The sequence below is a fragment of the Chenopodium album genome, chromosome 22 (genome assembly GCF_948465745.1).
Source record: "Chenopodium album chromosome 22, dcCheAlbu1.1, whole genome shotgun sequence".
Lineage (NCBI taxonomy): Eukaryota > Viridiplantae > Streptophyta > Magnoliopsida > Caryophyllales > Amaranthaceae > Chenopodium > Chenopodium album.
The window spans coordinates 39,037,188-39,062,376 of NC_137855.1; the positions used below are offsets into that span (position 1 = coordinate 39,037,188).

At 34.6% G+C, this 25,189-nt stretch overlaps 4 protein-coding genes across 4 annotated transcripts; all 4 read left to right on the forward strand.

Annotated features, from left to right (window-relative positions):
• Window positions 1-7,601: 7,601 nt before the first annotated feature.
• Window positions 7,602-8,339, forward strand: LOC145604401 (uncharacterized). Its single transcript, XM_081660308.1, has one exon. The coding sequence runs from the start codon at window positions 7,602-7,604 to the stop codon at window positions 8,337-8,339; it is 738 nt and encodes a 245-aa protein (XP_081516434.1).
• Window positions 8,340-9,573: 1,234 nt separating this feature from the next.
• LOC145604402 (uncharacterized) lies at window positions 9,574-11,418 on the forward strand. The gene is made up of 2 exons (XM_081660309.1): window positions 9,574-10,318; window positions 11,210-11,418. Exons 1-2 carry the CDS (start codon window positions 9,574-9,576, stop codon window positions 11,416-11,418), a joined length of 954 nt encoding a protein of 317 aa, XP_081516435.1.
• Window positions 11,419-14,243: 2,825 nt separating this feature from the next.
• On the forward strand, window positions 14,244-15,038 carry LOC145604403 (uncharacterized). The gene has a single exon (XM_081660310.1). It carries the CDS (start codon window positions 14,244-14,246, stop codon window positions 15,036-15,038), a length of 795 nt encoding a protein of 264 aa, XP_081516436.1.
• A 1,206-nt stretch (window positions 15,039-16,244) lies between these two features.
• LOC145604404 (uncharacterized) lies at window positions 16,245-17,066 on the forward strand. Its single transcript, XM_081660311.1, has one exon. It carries the CDS (start codon window positions 16,245-16,247, stop codon window positions 17,064-17,066), a length of 822 nt encoding a protein of 273 aa, XP_081516437.1.
• Window positions 17,067-25,189: the final 8,123 nt, after the last annotated feature.

Below are 25,189 nucleotides of genomic sequence, written 5' to 3' on the forward strand. Positions count from 1 at the left end.
TGCTATTCATTGACAAGGGTCATTTGAGAGATACATTGAAGGATTATGCAGTTCAAGAGGGGTTTGCAATGAATGTTGTGTTTGCAGACAATAGGAGGTACACAGTTGTTTGCTATGCTGAGTGCTGTGAGTGGAGATTACATGCAAGCAAGCTTCCTGATGGCAGGACATGGGCTATAAAGAAGATTTGGCCTGATATGCACACATGTAGGGGTTTGGAGACATACAACCCTATGTGCACTGTGAAGTGGGCTGCAAAAAAGGTCATGGAGGATATAAGGGCTAATCCAGATATCCCTGGGAAAGCCTTGAATGAGTTGCTGTTCCAGAGATATGGAATATATATGAAGCAAGCTTCACAGTACAGAGTCAAGAGGTTTGTGAAAGATGTCCTGTTTGGGGGGCATGATGAGTCTTACACTCATCTTCCAACATATGCAGAAATGGTGAAGAGTACTAATCCAGAGTCAGCTGCATTTGTGGCTTGGAAATTGAGTGACAGCATTCCAAGGGTAAATCTGTTCAGCAGTATCTTTATTTCTTTTGCTGGGCAATGAAAGGGTCTATTAAGCAGTTGTAGGCCACTAATTGGTGTTGATGGGGCACATTTGAAGGGCAATTATGGTGGTATTTTACTGTCTGCCATTGCTATTGACCCAAACAATGAGATTTTCCCAGTGGCTTATGCTGTTGTCAGTGCTGAAGATAAGGACAGCTGGTCTTACTTCTTTTGGCATCTACACAACCTTTTCAAACACTCAACAAGGAAAGATTGGACTATAATTTTTGATAGACAAAAGGTATGCACTTGTATTTTTAAAATCAGTTGTTGATATAAAAGAGCATATATGTTGACTGAAATAATTGAACTTGTTTTTTCTAGGGTGTTGACATAGCTTTGAAAGAACAATGGCCTGAAGCAAAGAGAAGGTATTGCTACAGACATTTAAGCAGGAATTTCAAGAAGCTTTTCCCAGGTCCAATGATGTATATCTTGTTCTGGAGGGCCTGTAATGCAACAAGCAAATTCAGCTTTAGAAAAGCCATGGAGAAGCTGCAGAAGGAGGGAGGTGATGATGTTATGCAGTGGTTTGCAGACATTGGGGATCAGTCAAGATGGTCTAAGCATAAGTTTGACCCAAATGTTTGTAATGACTCAAACACATCAAACTTTGTGGAGAGTTTTAACTCCACTCTTGGGGTTGACAGGTGCAGACCTGTGTTAAATCTCCTGGAAGGTATAACTCAATACCATTACCTTATTTAGCTTTGAAATTAGAAGGGTGTGAATTGTCATTAACTTATTCATGTTTCTTGTCATAGGAATTAGAAGGGTGTGTATGGTCAGGATGGCAACTAGGCATGAGAAATCCAAGGCTTGGAATGATGATGATGTTTGCCCTAAGATAGCTAAGAAGGTGAATGACATCAGCAAGGCAACCACATCTTGCAAGGTATACCCATCAAGTCCAGGAGAGTATGAGATACATGAGGGTAAATCTCAGTTCCCTTTGAGCTTGAACAGCAAGATTTGCTCTTGTGGTGCTTGGCAGCTATCTGGGATACCTTGCAGACATGCCATCAGGGCAATGGTCCATGCAAAGGTTGATCCTTGGAATTACATCAGCTCTTGGTATTCTGTCAGAACATACAAGCAACTGTACAATCACTGCATTAATCCTGTGCCTGATATGAGTCAGTGGCCAACCTTGGATGCATTCCCTCACATTGACCCTCCAAAAATGAAAAGAGGGATTGGTAGGCCTAGCAGGAATAGAAGAAGGGAAGTAGGGGAGGAGCAACCTGGCAAGAGATCAAGGACAGTCAAGTGTGGCAACTGTGGGTCCTTTGGTCATAATTCAAGAACATGTAAGGGAGGTCCCACCAGCAAAGAGGCTGCACAACAGATGGCAACAGTGCTTGATGCTTCCCAACTGCAAAGTCAGCCCCCTCTTAGTCAATCACAGCCCCAACCTTAGATGCTTAGTGTCTTGATGGTTCTGTTTAAACTAATTACAAAACTTTGGGTCTTGATGTTTTTTTTGCTTGATGGCTTAATACTTTGGGTTGATTATTGTTTGTAATAGCTTTTTAACAATCACTTTTAATTTAAGTCTTGTAGTACTATGCTTTTGACAATGCAATTGGTGCTGTAAGCTTTTGACATATGCAATGAATGGCACCTTCAGTTTACTTTTTTCATTTGTTTGTTAACTTATGCATTTAGGTCTATTTAGTTATGAATATGGTATTATAAACTCTTGACATTTTATGTATCTTTTTTTAGTTTGTACTCTCTGTAATAGCTTAAGCTCTTTTGGCTCAGAGTGTTCTCACAAACTATCTGAGTATAGTACTATTGCTATGCTGCTTGTCATGAACAGCAGATCTGTTTTGCCCAATCTGATGATTTTTTTCATCAGATTTATCATGATATAATACAAGTATGCTCCCTTTTGTGTTAAAAAATAAACTCTTGACATGATTAGTAGCTTGAAAATAAGTACAACAATTTTGAAATAAAAAAGCATAAATGACTTAACTTTTATTGATTTGCAATAACCAAAGTACATGAAAATTACATTATTTTAGAGCTACTACTAATAACACCAAATACATAAAAATTGCAATTTTGACGACCAAATGAACAAAGTCAGCAAATTCATCGGTTCTTATCATAAACTCACTAAATTCTCTCCTTAACAATTGCACACTTGTAGATTCAGATGAACTAGCCACTCTACTAGCTGTGTCACTAACCATTTGATCCTCCTTCACCCACATAAAGAATTCACATAATCTACACTTGTAGTAGGGTCTTCCTGGGTTTGATAAAGAGCTTGAGAACCTGATATCCGCAAATCTTGATGGTTCACAGTTGCAATTAACCGACTTGAACCACAAAGCCCTCCCATTTCTGTTGCTAGAAGAAGACATAATTTGCCAACAAATTAAATAACCAAAAAAAAAAAAAAAAAAAAAAAAGAACAGAGAGGGAGAAATTAGACAGAAAATTAGGATGGAGGGAAAACACTTATATAAATAGAGGGTGGGTAGGGTAGATTAAAAAAAAGGAGGGAAAATAAAGAGGGAAAAAAAGGAGGGAATTTTTTTAGTTAGAAAATCAGGTTTAACCTAAATTAAACCTATAATTAACGTTTAATTAACGTCAGGCTTACTGTAGATGAGTCTACTAAACCTCAGGTGTACCGCTGATAAACAAAAGGTAAGTTGGTATACCACTGATAAAGGGCCAAACCTCAGGTGTACCATTGATAATTTCCCATAATTAATTGTCGACGGAACGAGATGCTTGTGGCCATTAGGCATCATAGAGAGAGTTAGACACTGCGTAGTAAAAGTTTACTTGACCATACCATAGTAAGAGTGTAAGACCATACCGTAGTTTTCCTTTCAAAACAAACTTGTAAGAGTTTACTTAACCATACTCTAATTTGCTTCATAATTTCCATCCAAATCGCTTTATCTCGTCAATCAAATACTACCATTTTAATGGCACCACCCTTATCTTCAAATTCATCAATAACCCACTAACATAATGTTTCAATGCCATCAATTGAATCCATACCCAAAACCCCAACTCCTCAACTTGCTGATATTATACCCATTTCGTCTTCATGTTCTGGGAATTGCAAATTCATAAATATATGCCCTTTTGATACCATTCTTTGCCATGGTTAAGGGAAATTTGAATAAATTGCGTCGTCCCCGAGTTTGGTTATGCCTAGAAGGTGTTTGATGAAATGCCTGAAAGAAATCTTGCTTCTTGAAATGCTCTGATGATGTTCTGGTCTGCATGATAGGAGATTCTTTGATGTGACTTTGGAGCTATATCTGCCTCTCAAATGGAGGGCCTTTGAAGAGGGGGATCATTAAGTTTGCATTGCAACGATTGAGCAAGGAACACAGACGGGTGATGGAACTTGCATTGCAGCAAATGAGCTGGGAACACAGATGGATGATGGAGTTTGCATTGCAGCAAAAGAGCAGGGAACACGGACGGGTTATATATGGAGTTTGCATTGCAGCGATTGAGCAAGGAACACGGACGGGTGATGGAACTTGTATTGCAGCAAATGGGCAGGGAACACAGACGGGTGATGGAGTTTGCATTGCAGCAAAAGAGCAGGGAACACGGACGGGTTATATATGGAGTTTGCATTGCAGCAAATGAGAGGTAAGTACTCTTCGTTCCTACTCGTGTTTAGCGCATATATAGGATCATGATACCTCATTTTGTTGCTAAATACTATGACACCATATGACTTTCACAGATACATGGTGATACAGAAATCACATTAGGTGTTTAATTAGGTTTTAGAAGACACAGAACAAACAACTGAAAGATGCTGGATTAAAATAACACACATCTTGCAGGTTTTGTACTGGTTGTTGATTAACAAAAAATCCTTCATTTCATTTTATTAATTGATATCATATAATTTATATTAACAGAAAAATTCATCATCAATCGATTCGTGAGTTGGCTAGTTTGCTGACAAGAGACATTGTGAAACAACCCCAAGGAATACCATGTTCTCTCACACAGTCTCATTTATTTATTTTGATTCCTTCTGTCTTCTACTATGGTATAAATAGAGCCAAAAGAATGAGATATTCAACAACTCAAAACATCTATCTTACAACTCTAAGCCTCTTAACAAACTTTAAAACAATATCTAAAATGGCTTCCATCCATACTCGATCTTTCAGTTTCCCCTCAAACTCTCACCCTGTTTCTGAGCAATTAGATCAACAATTGAACAGGTTGAGATCATCTCAAGCTGCTTCTACTTCATCCCTTACCAGCAAACTTAGCGGCCTTAATGATTTGTACAAATCAGTTGAAGACTTTCTTCAATTGCCCAAAAATCAAAATACTGTATCACAATCTCAACAAGTATTAGATGGATCCCTAAGACTCATTGACATTTGCTCAACATCTCGAGATGTCTTGGCAGTGTCAAAGGAACAGATCCAAAACATTCAATCAGTTCTTCGAAGAAGATGCAGCGGTGAACTTGACATTACCAATGAAGTCGCTGAATATCTTAAAACCAGAAGAGCTTCCAAGAAGACAATCAAGAAGTGCTTGAAAGATATCAATGCAGTTGAGCCCGTTGCCATTGAGAGCATGCTCAAGGACGTGCAAGCGTTGACTGCTGAAGTCTTTAACTCCTTGTTGTCTTACATCGGTGGATCACAGAAGAGTAGCTGGTCTTTCTTTAGCCAAAGATCTGAGAAGAAAGCAGCAACATCCTTTGATGCTGTTGATGCTATTCTTGAGAAGAAAGTCAATGTTGACATGTCACAACTAGTAAATTTAGAGTCGGAAATTCAAGAAATCGACGAAGTTTTGGAATCCTTGTTTAGGCATTTGGTGAAGACAAGATCAACTCTTCTCAATGTCCTTAGTAACTAGAATAGAAATTTATCCCTGTACAAAATTTTTTTGATACCTGAACATACTTATACAAATGAATATACTATACATACAATTCTCTCTAATTTTTATCTGTGTTCTTCAATTTTACACTTTCAATCATTTTTTCAATCGTACCAAAGTTACTAGACTCTTGAAAAAACAGAGGGTAAAAAACTAAATCTGACAGCACAATTTGCATGATTTACTTAAGTTAAAAGATACGATAAAATTAAAAGAGATTATGATAAATGAAGGTTGATTATCACAATAATGACTCCATGTGAAGATACGCGTTGAATTGGCTCATGAATGCATAGCTAATTAGCTGTAATTATTCCATATGTCTGCTGGAGAGCTTCAGAATGTATTATATTAAGGCCAAGCATGAATGCATGAAATAGCATGGTCTCCTACAGTCAAGCACTCTCCTTAATTCTAGGATCATGCACACAAGTTCTTACATTTTTAAAGGGAGGAAGGAGTTGAGATTCCTATATATTCTTCAAATTTTACTCAAATCTATTTAAAAGACATGCCAATTGCAAACCATTAATTGGTATATTAAATTAGCTACCCCTGCTGATATAAGGTGTCATTTACACTCGTGCATAGCTGTTGCTTAGGATCATGATGGACATACAGGGATCACGATATGACATTGTATGTTACACCTTTATATAAATATCCTAAGTTAATAATCCGAGCATCATTCGTGTGATAATTAGCTGGCACTTGAACTTGGATCATATGAAAATTTAATTAGTACTGATACTATTCTAAGAAATTGAGAATTCATTTTCAAAATCTTGTTGCCTTTATCTGGGTATTGTTATATTGTTGGTGGAAGCCTTTACTTCATTATTTTCAGCAAATTGCAATGTTTATATTTAACAGCTAATATTATGTGATTTTTAATATCTACAATTATGGGATGATTTTTTTTGCAGTATAACTCTCATAAGGGTGTGTTTGGGTAGAAATTGACCAGGATAAGTCCAATGTAATACTTATATAGAAATAGTTTGATTAGTTAGTTGAGGTAGGTTTCAGTCTGTAAAGAATAATAAATTGCATTGCAATAGAAAATGAATTCCTCCAATAACTGCATTGCAAATTTGCAATATAACTTTATTTGTACCTTCAATTTTTATATGTGACAAATTTCATAAAGTAAGATAATCATCCCATTACAATTTTTTACATTACAGAAGCTAAAGAAAGAAGGAAAAATGTTACATTAAGGGTCATTTGCTCATATCATATATATTTGTTACATTGTCCTTGAGATAGGGAAAGACATTAAGCCTATAAGGTGTTTTATGAAATGCCTAAGAGATATACTGCTTTTGAAATGCTTTCATCTTCGGATTATCAAGTTCCATACTTCTACATGCTATGTATATTGGCAGGTATAGTCGTGTATAATGCACTAATTGATATGTATGACAATTAATGGTTAATTCATCAATACAGTGTATGATATGCTTGGCAATATAGACGGGTTACTGACTTGTGGAATGTGCGTTGCAGCGATTGAGCATGGAAAATGAACAGGTGATGGAGTTTGTTGCTTGCATATATAGCAGCAAATGAGCGTGGAACATGGACATGTGATGGAGTTTTCATTGCACCAAATGAACAAGGTCACACAGAACACAGAGGAGTTATGGAGTTTGCATTGCAGCGAATGAGATAAGTACTCCTCATTTCCACTCGTGTATACCGCATTTATAGGATCATGATACCTACATTTTGTCGCTGATAACACATTTGCTGTTTAATTTTGAATTTTTAGACATAAAGGAAACAACTGAAAGGAGCTAGATTAAAATAAGACATCATCTTGCAGTTTTTGTACTGGTTGTTGTCTAACATAATATCCTTTCAATTTATTTTTTAAATGGTTATGAATATATAATATTAACAGAAAATTTCATGATCGATCGATTTGTGAGTTGGCTAGTTTGCTGTGGAGAGACAATGTGAAACAAGCCCAAGATAGACCATGTTCTTTCTTTGAGTCTCATTTATTTTTTGATTCCTTTTGTCTTCTGCTATTTCGGTATAAATAGAGGCAGAAAAATGAGATATTCAACAAATCAACTTCTATCTTATAACTTTAAGCCTCTTAACAAACTAAAAAAGAATATCAAAAATGGCTTCTTACCACACTCGATCTTTCAGTTTCCCCTCAAACTCTCACCCCGTTTCTGAGCAATTGGATCAACAATTGAACAGGTTGAGGTCTTCTCAAGCTGCTTCTACTTCATCCTTGACCACCAAACTTAGTGGTCTAAACGATTTATACAAATCAGTTGAAGAGTTTCTTCAACTGCCCCAAAATCAGAAAACTGTATCTCAATCTCAACAAGTATTAGATGGATCTCTAAGACTCATTGACATTTGCTCAACATCTCGAGATGTCTTGGCAGTGTCAAAGGAACAGATCCAAAACATTCAATCAGTTCTTCGAAGAAGATGCAGTGGTGAACTTGACATTACCAATGAAGTCGCTGAATACCTTAAAACCAGAAGAGCTTCCAAGAAGACAATCAAGAAGTGCTTGAAAGATATCAATGCAGTTGAGCCCGTTGCCATTGAGAGCATGCTCAAGGATGTGCAAGCGTTGACTGCTGAAGTCTTTAACTCTTTGTTGTCTTACATCGGTGGATCACAGAAGAGTAGCTGGTCTTTCTTTAGCCAAAGATCTGAGAAGAAAGCAGCAACAACCTTTGATGTTGTTGATGCTCTTCTTGTGAAGAAAGTGAATGTTGATATGTCACAACTAGTAAATTTAGAGTCAGAAATTCAAGAAATTGACGAAGTTTTGGAATCATTGTTTAGGCATTTGGTGAAGACAAGATCAACTCTTCTCAATGTCCTTAGCAACTAGAATAGAAATTTGTCCTTGTACAAAAATTTTTGATACGTGAATATACATACAAATGAATATACTATACATACAATTATCTCTAATTATACTTGTGTCTATTCATCAAGTTCATAAATTTTTTTTTTTTTAATTGAGATTCAAGTTCATTCAGTCAATCACCAAACTTACTGTTCTTAAAAGTTGAAGCTCTAACTAAGGGTTAAAAATTTTTGACAGTAAAAAATGCGTAATTTACTCAAGTTATTAGATAAAAAAAAAAAAAAAAAAAAAAAAAAAAAAAAAAAAAAAAAAAAAAACTTAAATAAATTAATGGATATCTCTGTTCTTGATACAAAATTATAAGAAAAACATAATTTACATTTAAAAAAAAAATATTTAAAAAAAAAAAAAAAGAGACTATTGATTTTCATCTAAAAAAATTTAATGAAATGAATTTGATCAATTAATGACTCCATGTGAAGATACACGTTGAATCATCTCATAATAACTTCGTAGCTAATTTAGCTGTTAATATTCCATTTGTCTGCAGGAGCTCTTGATTAATTTGATTTAATGGGCGTGCATAATATTACATGGTCTCCTACAATCAGGCAGTTGCCTTCAATTTTGGATCTTATACACATTTTCTTAGTTTTTTTTTATTAGGTTTACGTTCCTTTTCTTACAATACCAACTACTTGAATGTATTTTAAAATCATTCAAGATAAGAATCATTAATAATATGGTCATTTACACTCGTGTGCAGCTGTTGCTTAGTCTTATGATGAACATACAGGGTGTAGCGTGTGACATCGAATGTTGGACCGATATATATAAACTAAGCTCACTACATGAACGTATTCAGTGAGATTAGGGAGATAATGTATTAGCTGTGAAGTTGGGAGTTCGAAAACACAGAAGAAACATTTGACAGATGATACTTTAAATTAAGACATCTTGCAGATACTGTATTGGTTGTTGTATAACAGAAAATCCGTCAAATCTTCTTTCTTAATGTGTAATATTAACGAAGTATTAATTATGATCATCGATCGATTCATTAGTTGGCGAAGACATCGTGAAACAAGCCCAATGAAGAGCATGTTATCATTCAGTCTCATTTATTTTAAGATTCCATTTGTCTTCTTTACATAATAGTATATAAAGAGGCAAAGAAGGCTGAACAATTCACAAATCAAAACTTCTAACTATCATTTCTTTGCCTTTGAACAAACTAAAAGGAAAATACTCTAAAATGGCATCTCACCACACCCGATCTTTCAGTTTCCCCACAAACTCTCACCCAGTTTCCGATCAATTGGATCAACAATTAAACAGATTGAGTTCATCTCAAGCCGCTTCTACTTCATCCTTGACTAGTAAACTTAGCGGCCTTAATGATTTATACAAGTGTGTTGAAGAGTTTCTTCAACTTCCCCAAAATCAGACTGTATCTCAATCTTTGGTACAACAAGTGTTAGATGGATCTCTAAGACTCCTTGACATTTGCTCCACATCTCAAGATGTCTTGGCACTATCAAAGGATAGGATCCAAGACATACAATCAGCTCTTCGAAGGAGGACTAGTGGTGAACTTGACATTACCAATGAAGTCGTTGAATACCTAAAAACACGTAAAACATCAAAGAAAACTATCAAGAAGTCCTTGAAAAACATCAAGGATGCAGAGCAAACTACTAAGGATAGCGCAGTTGAGAGCAAGTTGACAGAAGTTAACACAATAACCCTTGATATCTTCAAGTCCGTGTTGTCATTCATTGGCGGATCACAAAAAAGCAGCTGGTCTTTCTCGAAGAAGAATGCAGCTGCAGCCATCAGCGAATTTGATGCCGTGGATGCTACTCTAGAAAAGAAGAAAGTAAATGTTGATATGTCACAATTGGTCACCTTAGAGTCACAAATTCAAGAAATTGATGAAGTTCTTGAATGCTTGTTTAGGCATCTAGTTAAAACCAGAGCAACTCTTCTAAATGTTCTTAGTAACTAGAACAAAATTTGTTCTTGTACAAAAATTTTGATCTGTAAATGATAGTTCTATACATATGAAATATGAATATACTCTGATCCTTACATTACCTCTATATTTGTGTTCTTCAAGTTCATAATTTTATTTACTTATTTATTTATTTATTTATTTATTTTCTGATAACTTTAGGTTCATAATTTCGTATATATTCCATAAGTAATCTGAAAAAAGAAAAAAATAATTACAAAAATTAAACGGTTAAAAATTCTGTTATTTACTGCTAAAGTAAAACTCTGTTATCTAATATGAAATCATAGGGAATTAATAAAATAAAATTGATGAAATGGAACAATATATACATTTTATTTTATTTCCAATTAAGAACAATATGGTTGAATAATAGAAGGTGATTGTCAGAACCATGTGAAGGTATACGTTGAATCGACTCGTGTATTCATAGTTAATTTAGCTGTATTGATTCCAATGGTCTGCAAGAGCTTCAGAAAACTCGGTAGTTAGGGCGTGCATAATATTACATGGTCTCCTACAGACAGGCAGTCACCTACATTCTTGGACCTTGTACATTACTCTTAGAAGGGTTGAGGTTCCTTCCATTCTAATCTCATTTTTTTTTTAAAAAAAAAAAAAATGTTAGCAAGTCTAGCTAATTGATATAAGGTGTCATTACACTCGTGTGCACGCAGCAATTGCTTAGGATCATAACATGATGGACTTACAGGGATTTGTTAGCAAATCTTACAGATTTGTAATCCAGTCTTGATGAGTTGTTTCAACGTAACTGCCCCTTAATTAAAAGGCAAATATCCCATTAATGCCAAATTGTACACTCAAAATGGGTCAAGGAAGTCTTTGATGTATCTCTAAGGCATTTCGACATTTGTAGCACATCGAAGGATGTATCAGTACTATCAAGGGAAGGCCTGCAGATTAATAATCAGCACTAGAAGGTGTAGTAGTGAGCTTAGCGTTACTAATGAAGTTGTTCAATACTTAAACGCCAGAAAGAGTGCTAGGAAAATGATCAAGAATTCCTTGAATGACATCAAGGAAGCAGAGGAAACTACAAGAACAATGCCATTCAGAGCATGTTAAAAGATGTGAACTCATAGCCCTTTGATAACCTTAAGTCCATTTGCCCTATTTCAGTGGTTCAAAATCGGAACCACTAAGAATCAAGCAAATGGTCTCTAATCAGCAAATTAATGCACAACATGGCGAAAACAAAGAATTTGCTGCTGTTGATGGCTTGATGGTACTCTTAACTCGATTATCTGCCAGCAGAACATAAATATACTAATATAGTGTAGAGATGGTGATGGAACTAGACTCTGATCGATGAAAATCTAAAATTCAAGTTATTTTAAAGCATTGGACTCCTTTTCTACGCATCTGGTATAGACTGGAGCAACACTTCTCGACACCCTAAGTAACTAGTACTAATAGAAATTAATTTGTACTTGTACACAATCTGTGAATAAAAGTTCGTATACACAAATAGATTATTGAAAAGATACATAGAGTGTTGTTATCTAGGCTTAAGACAATATACCTCAGAAGCCTTAATCAACTCAGGAATGCACAATATAGCACTTGAAAATCATGATACAAGATCTAAGAAAAATATTAATTGACCCTATATTGGCATTATTTCTTAGTAATAGTATTAACTGACCCAATTTTCCCACCATTTTCTTATTGTTAGTATATTATTATAGAAGAAGGAATGAAGGATTGACTTATTGATTTTGAACAAATTTAATCAATTAACATCCAATTAAAACATGTCTATTTATAATAAATGTGGGATAAATTAGATTATGGGCACCTTAAGGGTGTGGTTTCGTGGAATTTGACCAGAACATGTACTTATGAAGATATGGTTCGATTTGTTTGTTGAACGTGCTAGCTTCATGCCTTCATGGATCGTGTTGGCAGCTTGTCTGCTCTGTAATTAGCTCTATATAATAATAAATATATCAGCCTCACTCGTGCAAATCTTTCTAAAGCGCACGAATGGCACTATGTTAGACGTTGAAGTTAGTCGGTACAATTAAGGCCATGATATTAATTAATTGATCTCCAACAGCTTACATCAATGCAGTTGCCTACAATATACAAATCAATCATGAATATTTATGCAATTTCGTTGTTCAATATGTATATCTCAATATTATCAAAATCTATTCTTAATAATTGCACTCGTGTGAAGACGGTGAAGTCCATATTATGGATCATGTTAATTATAGATGAAGAGTATATTAAATATAATTAGGTGTAGAAGCATGGGAATTTTCGATAAAATAATGGGCTAAAGATAAGAAACAGACAAGTTAGGTGGTATAATATAAGGTTGGTGAATGAAGGGTATGCAGGGCACAGTATATTACATCAAAGATCTCGGATGTATATATCATACTATCATGTATGACCATAGTTTATGTATAAGTTGGCTAGAAACTTGGCTAGGAAAGTCGTCGAGACAAAAACAAATGTAGTCTAACAGATAATTAAAAAATTTTGTTAATATCTTGATATGATTTCCTGTTGTATTCTGTTACATTGACATAGCTATATAAACAAAGACATTCGTGGAAGAAATTTCAAAATCATATTTCAAAAGATCATCTACTGATCAGATTCAATTAACAAAAATTGGTATAGTTGGGAAGTCAATGTTCGTCCCCCTTGTCCTTGTTCGTATATAAAGCGTGTGGTTTAGACAATATACTTAAGAAAAGTTGTTGGTCATATTGTCTTCTGCTTAATTTTGGCATGGACAATATTAATTAAACCTCTGAATGATATTCTTGAGAGTACTTCATTTTAGAACTCGGCTGAGCTCCCTGCACTATATATAGTGTGGGAACAAGCTAAGTCATAAAAGATGATTTCTTGGCATTGATTCAGCCTTTAAAAGGTTAGCTAAGAAGATGGCTTGAAGACGAGCTAATATCCTTACTTCGTCCTCTCATCACTTATGAATTGAATCCAAAGGCGCAAAGCTAGAGGGTTCCCTATGTGTTTAACCCGGCCATTATGTGACATACTTTGTCACTCTTGGCCATAATGACTAGTTCTAGAATAATATATATATCCAACTACTAGTAGAAAGTAGAAATTAAGGTCTTATTCTTTTTTTTTTTTTTTTCGGTAACTGGAAAGCATGGTTCAATCGAAATGAGGTGATTTTACAACAAATGCATCAACAACAACATAGATACTGGAAGTGGACTGAAGTTTTGGGTTGTGATTTGTGCAACCGGGTTAAGAATCTGTTAGAGTTGGTGTTGGACCAAGGAAAACAACATTTTCTATGATCCAAGATCACCTAGTATTATGTGAAAATAATCCCTTGCAACTTTAAAACTTCAAAATTAGTTAACAGTACAAAAATTGTCCTTAACTCCCTTAGTTTGCAAAGGGTTGGCTTAATCCACCTGATAACACGCCACTCGTGTGCGTCCTGGAAAAATTTTAGCGTACCAGCAAGAGTATATTATAATATGAGACTTCATTACCTCGTAATTTCCATCCGTGTATACTATGTATATGACAAAATATCATATTAAGATCAGAATCAAACACGATTATATAGCAAGTCGGGTGTTAAAAGTACAAAAAAATATTGAACGAACATTTGATTTTGTAGTTACTATATATTAATCCAACATAATGCAATGTAAGCTGATCATCTTTGGATTTATTAGTTGGCAGGTTTGGTTAGGAAGAAACATAGCCAAAGGAAGACCTTAATTAAAAAAAACTTAATCATTTTATCACTCGCTAATTATGATTAGATTCTTTTTCTCTTGTCTTCGAGTATATAAAGGCAGGGAAGAACGAGCAAATCATCAAACCAAAGTTAAGCTTGCATCTTAAAGTTCTTTGCTTTCTAATAATCCAAAAAAAGCTTTGAAATGGCGTCTCAACACACCCGTTCTTTGAGTTTTCCTTCCAAATCCCACCCAATTGCGGACCAATTAGATGAACAATTGTGCAGATTGAGGTCTTCTCAAGGTGCATCAACTTCATCACTGACCAACAAGCTTGACGGCCTTAAAGATTTGTATGAGTGTGTCGATGAGTTTCTTCAACTTCCCCTCAATCAGAAAAGTCTAGGTGAAAATTGGGTTGAGGAAGTATTGGATGGATCTCTAAGGATCCTTGACATTTGTTCCACATCTCGGGATGTCTTGGTACAATCAAAAGAACGGCTTCAGGACATTCAATCAGTGCACCGAAGAAGGTGTAGTGGAGAACTTAACATTACCAATGAAGTCGTTGAATACCTCAACACTCGAAAAACAGCTAAGAAGACAGTCAAGAAGTGCTTAAAAGACATCAAGGAAAAAGAGCATTCTAACGAGGCCAATTTCATCGAAAGCATGCTGAAAGATGTGCAATCTGTAACAGATGATGTCTTCAAGTCACTGTTGAATTACATCAGCGGATCACAGAAAAATTGCTGGTCATTCTCAAAGCTAGTCCGCGACCAAAGAGTTGAGAAGGAAACATCAGCATCCATCAGTGAATTTGATGCTGTCGATGCTACTCTCGAGTTGATGATCTGCCAAAAGAAGAAAGTTCATATTGATATGTCACAAATAATGAGCTTAGAGTCACAAATCCAAGAAATCGAAGAAGTTTTGGAATGCTTGTTCAGGCATCTAATTAAAACCAGAGCAATTCTTCTTAATGTCCTTAGTAACTAACTAGCTACTAGAACAGAAATGTACAAAATTTTGATCAGTGAATTAAATTATATACGAAGTATATATACACGAATATACAATCATCCAATTATTGTAGTTTTCATCCTTTATTATGCACGTTCTAATTGTTGAAATATTCCATACATTCGCTACACCTAGAAAATCCGAAAGCAGGGGATTATTACTGACAGTAGTTTGAAATACATTAAAAGTTTATCCATCAAAATGAATCTCATTTTTGTGTATTATTTGATATAATATCTATACATAAAGAATAGAATTTTCATATCTTTGGACTGATTATATTACGTGATTGCAGGTATGTTTTTCCGTTAGGCGTAAATGCAGGTACTCATTGAATTGTATTATGTATTCATATAGCAGCGAACCTGTACATAATCCAATTATCTGTAGGAACTCAGGAAGTTTTCGTAGACGAAAAGGTCATGTACGATATTAATTTGTATGTTGCTGGCCTCCTACTATCCAACAATGTAGGTAAGTTCGAGTTTTATATTCATTTGAAATCGTTGAATATATCTTAACTAGTCCTTTCCAATCCTACTTGTATTAAATTTGTGTAAACATAATGCATTCATCGAAATTATTAATTGAATAATTGATTTGTTAATTGGAATTGTCAATGAGGCGTCGTTTCCACTGACTATCATCGTGTACTTAGGATCATGGCGAATATACAGATTGCAAAATTTAACATTGAATGTGAGATTTGAATATACAAACACGCATTCGTGCGGGTTATTAATTGATTTGTCAACTACAACAATAAATAAGGTGTTATTTAACTCGTGAGTAGCGCGTACTTAGGATCATGACGGGCTTACAGGGTGCAGGATTAAACATCGAACGTCATATTACTCATATATATGAATATACAATGTGTGAAGAGTTGAGCTATTTTATCAAAATCGATATAGTCTATTCGAATGAGCTGGAAAGTTCAGTAGGAAGAGACATTGTAGGACATTCCACACGAGAACTCTTCCTGGTAAATTGAAATCGTTGTAAGATGATCTGCCATTTATTGTAGAATTCGTGCTGTCTTCGCTTTACTTTCGTGTATATAAACAGACGCGAAAGGAAGAGATAAGTAATACAAGTACATTATTCCAATTCCAAGACTATTTGTATTATAAACTTCTCTGTCCTTTTTTCAATAAGCTAATTTTAACTTAAAATCTGAAAATGGATTGTTATTATCTTCGTTCATTGAGTTTCCCATCAAAATCTCACCCAGTTGTTGAACAATTTGATGAACAATTGTCTCGATTGAGGTCTTCCCTAGCTGCTTCTTCTTCATCGTCGCTAAACCAAACACTCGCAAACCTTAAAGATTTGTACAGAAGTGTCGATGAGTTGCTTCAACTTCCACTTAATCAACAAGCTGTGTCACAACGATCAAAGTGGACCGAGGAAGTCTTGGATGGATCGATAAGACTTCTCGACATTTGTGGTACATCGAGGGATGTTTTGGTACAATCTAGGGAACGCCTCCAAGACATACAATCTGTGTTAAGGAGAAGGTGCAACGGTGAGCTTAACATTAGCAACGAAGTTATTCAATACTTGAACACTCGAAAAACTGCCAAGAAATTGATCAAGAAGTGCTTGAAAAATATTGACGTCGAGCAAACTTATGTCGATGTCAATGCAATCGGAAGCATGTTCAAAGATGTAGAGGCAATCACCGTCGATATTTTTAAGACAATGTTGTCCTACATCGGTGGTACAAAAGTGGAGTCGCCAAAGAGTAAATGGTCTATTGTATCCAAGTTGATGCACAAGGGTGGTTCCAAGGAAGCATCGACAAAAAATAGTGAATTCGATGTTGTCGATGCTACTCTCGAGTCAATTGTAAGCCTAAAGAATACTAATGATTTAGAGAATTTGAGGAGCCAGATGACGAAATTGGACTCCGAAATTCTAATTCTTGGCGAAGCCTTAGAATCCTTGTTTAGGCATCTAGTTAAGACTAGATCAACTTTTCTCAACATTCTGAGTAATTAAGACAGAATGCAAATTTTGTGTACATATACATACAAAATGTAAATGAAAGTTCTTGTACAGATCATATAAATATACACAGTACATTAAATATCTCCCATTTTTTATCGTGTTGCATTCGAATTTTCTTAATTTATACTTCCTCCGTTTCTTTTTAGTTGACACATTTCTTTAGTCACGTTTGCCAATGCACAAATCAAAACGTTAATATCTTGAGTTACCGATAAGTAAAATTATAAAAAGTTGATATTTTGAAAATATATACCGTGACGAATCTAATAAGACCCCACATTACTCTATTTTTCATTACGTATAAATCACAAAACATGGTCAAAGGGGAGTGTGTGAATAGTGCTAAAGTTAAAACGCATCAACTAATAAAAAACGGTGGTAGTATTCAACTATTACTTAGTTCTTCATTTGAAACACATAATAAGAAAAATTTGCCGGAATCATAAAGTATGAAACTAATATTATCTTCAATTTTTTGGTCAAATAATCACGAATTGAATGAGATGAATGTATTAACTACAAGTACGTAGTAATTATGCTCCCTCTGTTTGATAATAATTAACACTTTGACTAGCTTTTCTTTTTGTTTTTATATAATATACTACCTCTGTTAATTATTATGTGCAACAAAGGAATATATTATGTCTCACAAATAATACCCCTTTGCTGCACATAATAATTAACGGAGGTAGTATATGATGTTAATAAGTACTCCATAAGATTTATTTATTATAATGTAATACTATTAGAGTATAAGTTTGTTAAAGATATTGATAGTCACTGTTATGATAAAAGTCAAAGCGTGTCAATTATTATGAAATGAACGGAGTAATTACGTGTTTTATTGATCTGCATAACATAAAACAAAATGAGGTGAAATTTATTTCATTCTCCGGCACATTACAGTTGGTACAAATTGAAAGAGTAAGTGCAATTGATCATGATCGAATAAGATCAAAATATGCTTTGACTTATTTATTTGTTAAATGGTAAACGTTAGCCTGTAAAGATAGCATAAGCTCACTGAGATTTCTTGAAAATGAAGTTTAAGGGCAACAAGGCCATGTCTTTAAGCACTTTCCTTGCTCCTTCAATTATACTAACAACTTGATTTTTGATATATTTAGTACAATAATTTATATTTAGTACAATAATTACAACAATGTCAATGCCACTCGTGCATATTATGGATAATTAGAATAGCTTGCTAATTAAATCGTCGAATTAGTATCATGACGACATGACATTAAGCACTTTCCTTGCTCCTTCAATCATGCTACTAGCAGCTTGATTTTGTTATATTTAGTACAATAATTACTAGTACAAGATATGTGCTTATGTTGATTCCATTCGTGTATACTATGGATGGGTAGAATAACTCGTTACAACGTACAATAAATCGTCGAATTAGGATCATGACAGGGCAGACAGGGTGCAGGATATAGCATCAAATATGTATCAGATCTGCATATACAACGTATGCAATGTACTAGCTAAATACATTTTCAATTCAATGATCTTGGAATTGTTGGATCGAAAGATCGAGGCAATGTAAAACGTAGCCTTAGTATTTAGGAAGATCTTAAATAATAAATAAAACCACGGTACCTCACATTTAACATGAAATTTCTCATGTATTTATTTTAGAAAGTAGAAACAAAGTAGGATATACTAAAGAAAACTTGTGACGACAGTCAAACTAATACAAGAAGATGAAAAGTATTCCGTATTGTAAAATTAAAACAAAGAGCTGGTGAAGTATATCCTACCAAATAACATACATAAAAGTCTCACGTTGATTATAGTTGAGATCAATAGTCAAACACTTTATAACGTTAAAGGGCTAAACCTCCTATAGTCCTATTGTTGTATGGTTTTGGAATGGAAACTCCTTTGGACTTGTGAAATGGACTCCCTCTTAACTTTCGGCTAATTTTAATATCTTTCCAACGATAGATCATATGCCCATCAATTAGTCTAAATCAACCGAATCAAGAAAATATATTTTTTTGTTTATTATTCGTTTTTTTCAATTGTATTTCTCATTCTTATTTTTCATTGATGTGTTCTATATGACTATATTAATCAAAGGCAATTATCTTCATATTTAATTTCCTAACAATATGGTGTAGCTCCTTTTAGTTGAAATGGTAAGTTAATTATTACTAGATGGGTCCCGTAGTCGGTAAATTTGACTAGGAACCAAAATTATTGATCTCATCAATTAAAACACCAAAATCATGCAAATTTAACTTTTAGAAGCAAAAAAAAATATTGTTATTGTTCGAATGTCACATCTTGAAGAATATACTATATTATCTCAATTTCTTTATTTCTCTTAAATTATTTTTAAAAATATCAAAAAAACCTACAAACTCAATCAATTTACAAGAAATTGGTGGGGAGCCGAGATACAATCTGGGCCCCACCCCTCTAGTTATAGCGAATCCGATCATGCTAAAAAAGTGAGCAGCTGCAGGAGCACCAATATCCTGAGTCTTAGCGAACGCCTGAACCCGCTTCAGCAACGTAATAGCATTCTTCTCAAATTCCCCCAACGAAGAAAAGGAGAAAGGAAGAAAATCATAGCCAATAGCCCTGCAACGCGCCCCATACTTGTCCCGCTTCCACTGAGCCCCCACCGACACAACACGACCAGGAACGAAGTCAGACAACCCCGATTGTGTCAAAGGTGAAGACCCTGTCAAGTCAACACATACATCAAGGCCTCTATCCCAGGAATAAAGCAACACATCTGCTGGTCGTAGAGCTCCGTCGTTCCCTCCAATCAACCCAATGTTAACCTCCTTTCGAGCAGAAATCTCATACCGAAAACAAATATTAACAAGGGTATTACGAACAACGTTGTGCCGATGTTTAATACCCACCATCCCAGCACAAGACACTGCATGATCCCCATACAGTATATGTAAGAAAATACTTCACTCCTAAGTCCTAACACTAAAATGAAACAAGAAATCTAACTTAATTGATCAAAATCCAAAACTACACTCTTCACTTGAGGTAAGGTGACTAGTCTGATCTAAATATTTCAAATTTGATCTGAATATGTCCAAATTTATCTAGTCTGATATGATATGATTTTTCATGTCATCATTTAATAAGTCATCTAGCTATCTTATATGAATTGATTTGATCGGTATAATTCTGATATGGTATCATTAATTTTTGATCTGAATAAAAATATAAAATAAGTGTCTGAAATAAGTTGAAAGAAGAATTCCTACATATTAATCACAGCGAATGAAAGACGAAGCTTTTGTAGGACCTAATAATTAAAGTTATTTAGCATATTGTTTGATCAGCATAACAGATACTCTATTTTTGTAAAAGTATTCCCTTTGTCCCTATAATGTTGCCACATTTAATTCTTTGTCTTCAATATGAGTTTTAAAAAAACATAAATATCTCCATTTTCATACATGAAAAATTTATAAACTAATATTAATAAAATATACAATAAAATGAATCTAACAAGATGTCAGATGACTATATAATCTCTTATATATTCATGGGAATTCATGATCGAAATTTTCAAAGTTTGACCCCAAATATTGGCTATAGGTCAGCACAAAAAATAAGGGACAGATAGAATACTATAGCATAACAATTTTGTGCATTATAAATACGACGAAGGTTATTTGGCTAATAATCACACACTAAATCACAATATATTGCAATCAAATACTGCATACTATCTACACGCAAACAATGGAGAAATTGACCATGACTGCCATCATCTTATTGCTTGCAACTTTGACAGGTTCATACTTCATCCATATTGCATAACACTTTCAATTCATCTCATATTTGCAGTATTAATTACAACACTTTTTGCTTTAGTAAATATCCACTATTATTATTGTCATCCTCTCATGCAAACACCACAAGCACAAATTCATTATTGATTTTCTCACTTGCTAACTCCACTTGCGCAATTTTTGTATTATTATTGATCTTTTTAACAAAATTAAAGTTGAGAATTGAATGCTTAACTTCATTAATATGTTCAACTTCATCAATATGTTCAATAGTATATTCATTTTTTATCATTTCAAAGTGTTACATCATATATATATGCATGCATGATTTCCTTACTAACCTACATAAACATATATATAGGTGACACATTATTTGATCAATAACATATTGTAATTATATGATATTCTTTTTGTTATATGTAGTGCCAACAAGGGCAAGGAAGGGAGTTATCATGACCAACAAAATGGAAATACTAGAAGAAGTAGTGAAGGTGGAAAAAGAAGGTTTCAATGAGATTGTTAGAGAAGTGGTGGCGGTCGTGGAGGAGCCGCCACTAAAGGCGGAGCCACTAGGCTGCGCAGGGGTGGGTGAAAGTTGTTGGGGGTCCATACCATGCTGTGAAAAAAGTGGAAGTACAGTTGTGTGTGCGGCGGGTCTCGACAATGCAGTTTGTGTTGATATGGGTCCTCCTTTCCCATGCTGCTAGAACAAGTGGTTTTGTACTTGTGTAGTTGTGTTTGTACTGATTAAGGTTTAATAATGTCTTGTATTTGGTTGCTATAGATATGCAACCTATATATGGAGTGTTTAAATTATGCAATTTAAGGAGTGTATTAATTTTAATGAATAAAAGTGGATCCTTATGACAAAAATATAGTATGTGGAATCATAAGCCTAGCTAGGAAGATGTGCATGTATGAATTATATGGCTCTGGCCATCAAATAAGCCTATGAGGACCCTTCAACATGAGAAGCGCGCAACTAGATGACTAATCATGTTAAGTATAAAATTATCTTAAATGGCTCAATAGAAGGATATAAGAATACATCAAATCGAACCAATTTTGAAAGCTATAATAATGTTAAAAACATAAATAGAGAAGCTAGCTCAGAACAAGGAATTACAGGAGACATATGCTATGTTTCGGTCTTTGGCCCTAACAATCTCAATTTGGCTGCTTGTGCCCTGAAATTACAGGAGTTTGATTTTGTAATTAAGTTATGTTCGTTTGTGTTGAGGTATGATTCCTGTCATACAAAAGGTTTGTTTAGGGAAGCTTTGGCTTTTAAGGGGTTAGGCGATCTTCTATCCGCCAAATCTGACCTTTGTAAGGTACTTAATAGTGATTCGAGGAATGTTGAAGTATTAAAAACAATTACAGGAGATTGAAAGGCTTTAAGGTTGTGCCTCTTCTGTAGCTCTCTCTTTAGGCGAAGTTGCTACTCCAACCAATCAAGAGGTCTATGGTATGGAGGTCATTCCCGAGGAGTTACCTAGTGGAGATCACATGGACTGTGATGTTTTGTCATTCCTGTTAGTGGAACTCCTCCGATAGTGTCAAATAAGAAGATTTTTCACGATTAAGTTAGGAAGTCTACTCCAAAATCAATGAAGTTGGATAATGGTATGCATTAGCATCGGCTTCGATCCTGTGGTTGTTTTGGTTCATCTCCTCATATTGCATCATCTAATTTGCAGTGTCTTAAGCACGGTGAAGTGTTTAGTATTTATCATTCTAGGTCTATGTCGGTAATGCATCAGTTCGGGTCATCCCAAGTAAAACTCAGATCTTAACAGAGGTCCCCCTAGGTGAAAAATCCAGGAAAGCAGAGAATTCTTCGGTCCTTCCTTTGTGTAGCTCGGAGCACCAAGTGGTTCCCTCTCATCAGGTCTTGAGTGCTTTTTCTCAATCGTCCACTGTTGAGGCAGCTGCAAATCAAGTTTTGGAAGATTTAATCAAGCCATCAATATTACAAGTTCATCTGCCAAAAGGGGCAGCTTCCCAAGGGTTTATAGGCAGTCGTCAGGTCATAAATTTCGAGTTTTGCCTTTGCCTTCCAGGGTCTCATCTCGTCTAAATCATCAACAACTGACTATTTCTCATTCTCGTCTTCGGACGTCAGGTTAGATGTTTTCTGGTAGGATATTTGTAGGTTGTAGGGTGGATCATGTGGGCTCAAAGCGACGTCCATCTTCGTCTTTGCCTCTTAATCTGGATTCCAGCAAGTTAGTTTGTGTGAAGCGCACTCGCATTGGTCCTTACTGGGTTTTTGTTACTTAATGTTGTTTTAGTCGTCTCATGTGTTTTGTTGTATTGTTGTTTTTTTTTATAAGATCCTCTTGTCAAAAAAATAAATAAATAAAATAAAAAAAAAAAAAAAAAAGAAGCTAAGAGTGCATCTGGAAATCATAAAAGGCCATTGTTTGGAATAATATTATCTCACTTAGATTGTCATTAGTCAATCACATAAATGCTCGAGATAGGGCCTTGAGTCAATGTTGGTCAAAGGTGTGTCCATATATTCACCTATTTAATTAAATTAAAAAATTAAGAGAGAAAGTTGATAGTTTGGATCTTTCAACCCCCCAAGTAACCACCCAAGGCCTTGCCATGAAGAGCATCTCATCCTCTTATCTTTCTCCGGGTCTAAGAAAGCTTAAATTTGTCTAATAATAATGCTTTAATACACAATTTCATATCCGTTTAGTTCAAAACTAAAGTTAGTATGTATAACCATAACAAACATACCAGTAAATATCTAATTATCAAACTTTCGAAATTAAATATGATTGAGATAGTGAATTGGCAAATGTGCCGATCACTTATCGCACTTACAAAAATGACTATCATCATATATTATAAAATGTTACTTTGTAGAAACTACATATTGAAAGATTTTATAAGATCATATATATAACCTTTTTTTTTTATACAATTTTGCTGAAAATTCATTATCGAACTTTGACCGAATTATAGTAAGGTGTGTTCTTTTCACCTTTTAAAAATAAGTTTCGAGTCTAATTAGTTCATGTAAATTTCAATCAGGTCCAATAATAAGCTCCCTTGAGTTTCAATCAAGTCCAAACAAGTTCAAATAATTAGGTTTAATAAGTTTCAATAAACTAAGTTTTAATCAAGTTCAATAAGTCCAATCAGCTCTAATATCGGTTGGCGTGCGTGGATCTCAGTTTCACAATAATTTTATTATGAATTGGGTCCATTTAAGTTTTTCCATTAAAATATTACTAAATAAAGGTAATAATGTTAACAATTTATTGAAAATGAATGCAAGTGAGAGGAATGAATTAATACATCCTTCAACCAAAAAATTTTAAAAAAAAATATATTATATATGTTTCTTATTACTTGCAACAAAGGGTATTATTTGAACGACATAAAAAAAATTCTTTATACATGCAAATAATTAGAAACAAGAATAGTTATTTTAAAAAGTAATAATTTGAGTATGGACCATAAAAGGCAAATATATAGCTTTTAATAATAGCTTTTTTTCTCAAAAAAAAGTGTAACACTTGAAAAAAATAATCGATCTTTGGAAAAAAAAAATTTGAAGGAATATTTTTATTATATATTTTTTTTTTGGGGGGGGGGGGGGGGAGGGGAGGGATTGTTCTTTGTGGCTGACCACACCAAAGCCAGAGTTACTCGATTTACTTAGTAAAGGGTAACTCAAGTTACTCCTAACCGAGCAATCCTTGATCGAGTAACCCCTTAAGATAACCACTGACCGAGTAACCCCAAGCTGAAACCTTCAGTAACCCCTAACCGAGTAACTCCTCGAGTAATCCTGATCAAACCCTCAAGTAATTCTGGCTAAACCCCTTAAATAACTCCTGACCGAACAACTTGAGTAACCCAAGTCATATAAAAAAATTTGGTGCACGAGAGGAAGGAGTATAATAACACGCTAAGGGAAAAAAAAAATTATGCATTATTGGATAATAAAGAAATAAAAAAGACACAATCATTGACGTAACTGGCGGCCAATGAAAAAGCAAACACGTTTTTTGTGAAGTTTTGAGGTTTAAAGTTTGATAGTACATACTCAACCAATAAAGTTACAATACTTACAAAAATTAGGTGTTACATACGTAGTATATAAACTTTAATTTTGTGATTTAATTTATTGAAAATTAGACTCCCTCCGTCCACGATTATCTGCACCAAACGTTCTTTTTGCGGACTTCCTAGACAAAACTTTTAGTGTAGTTTAATTAAGGTTAGGTGGGTTTAATTAAGTTGTAAAAAGGAGGGAAATATGAGAGAGAAAGCGGTCCTATATATTTAAGTTTGTTAGTGGGTTAAAGT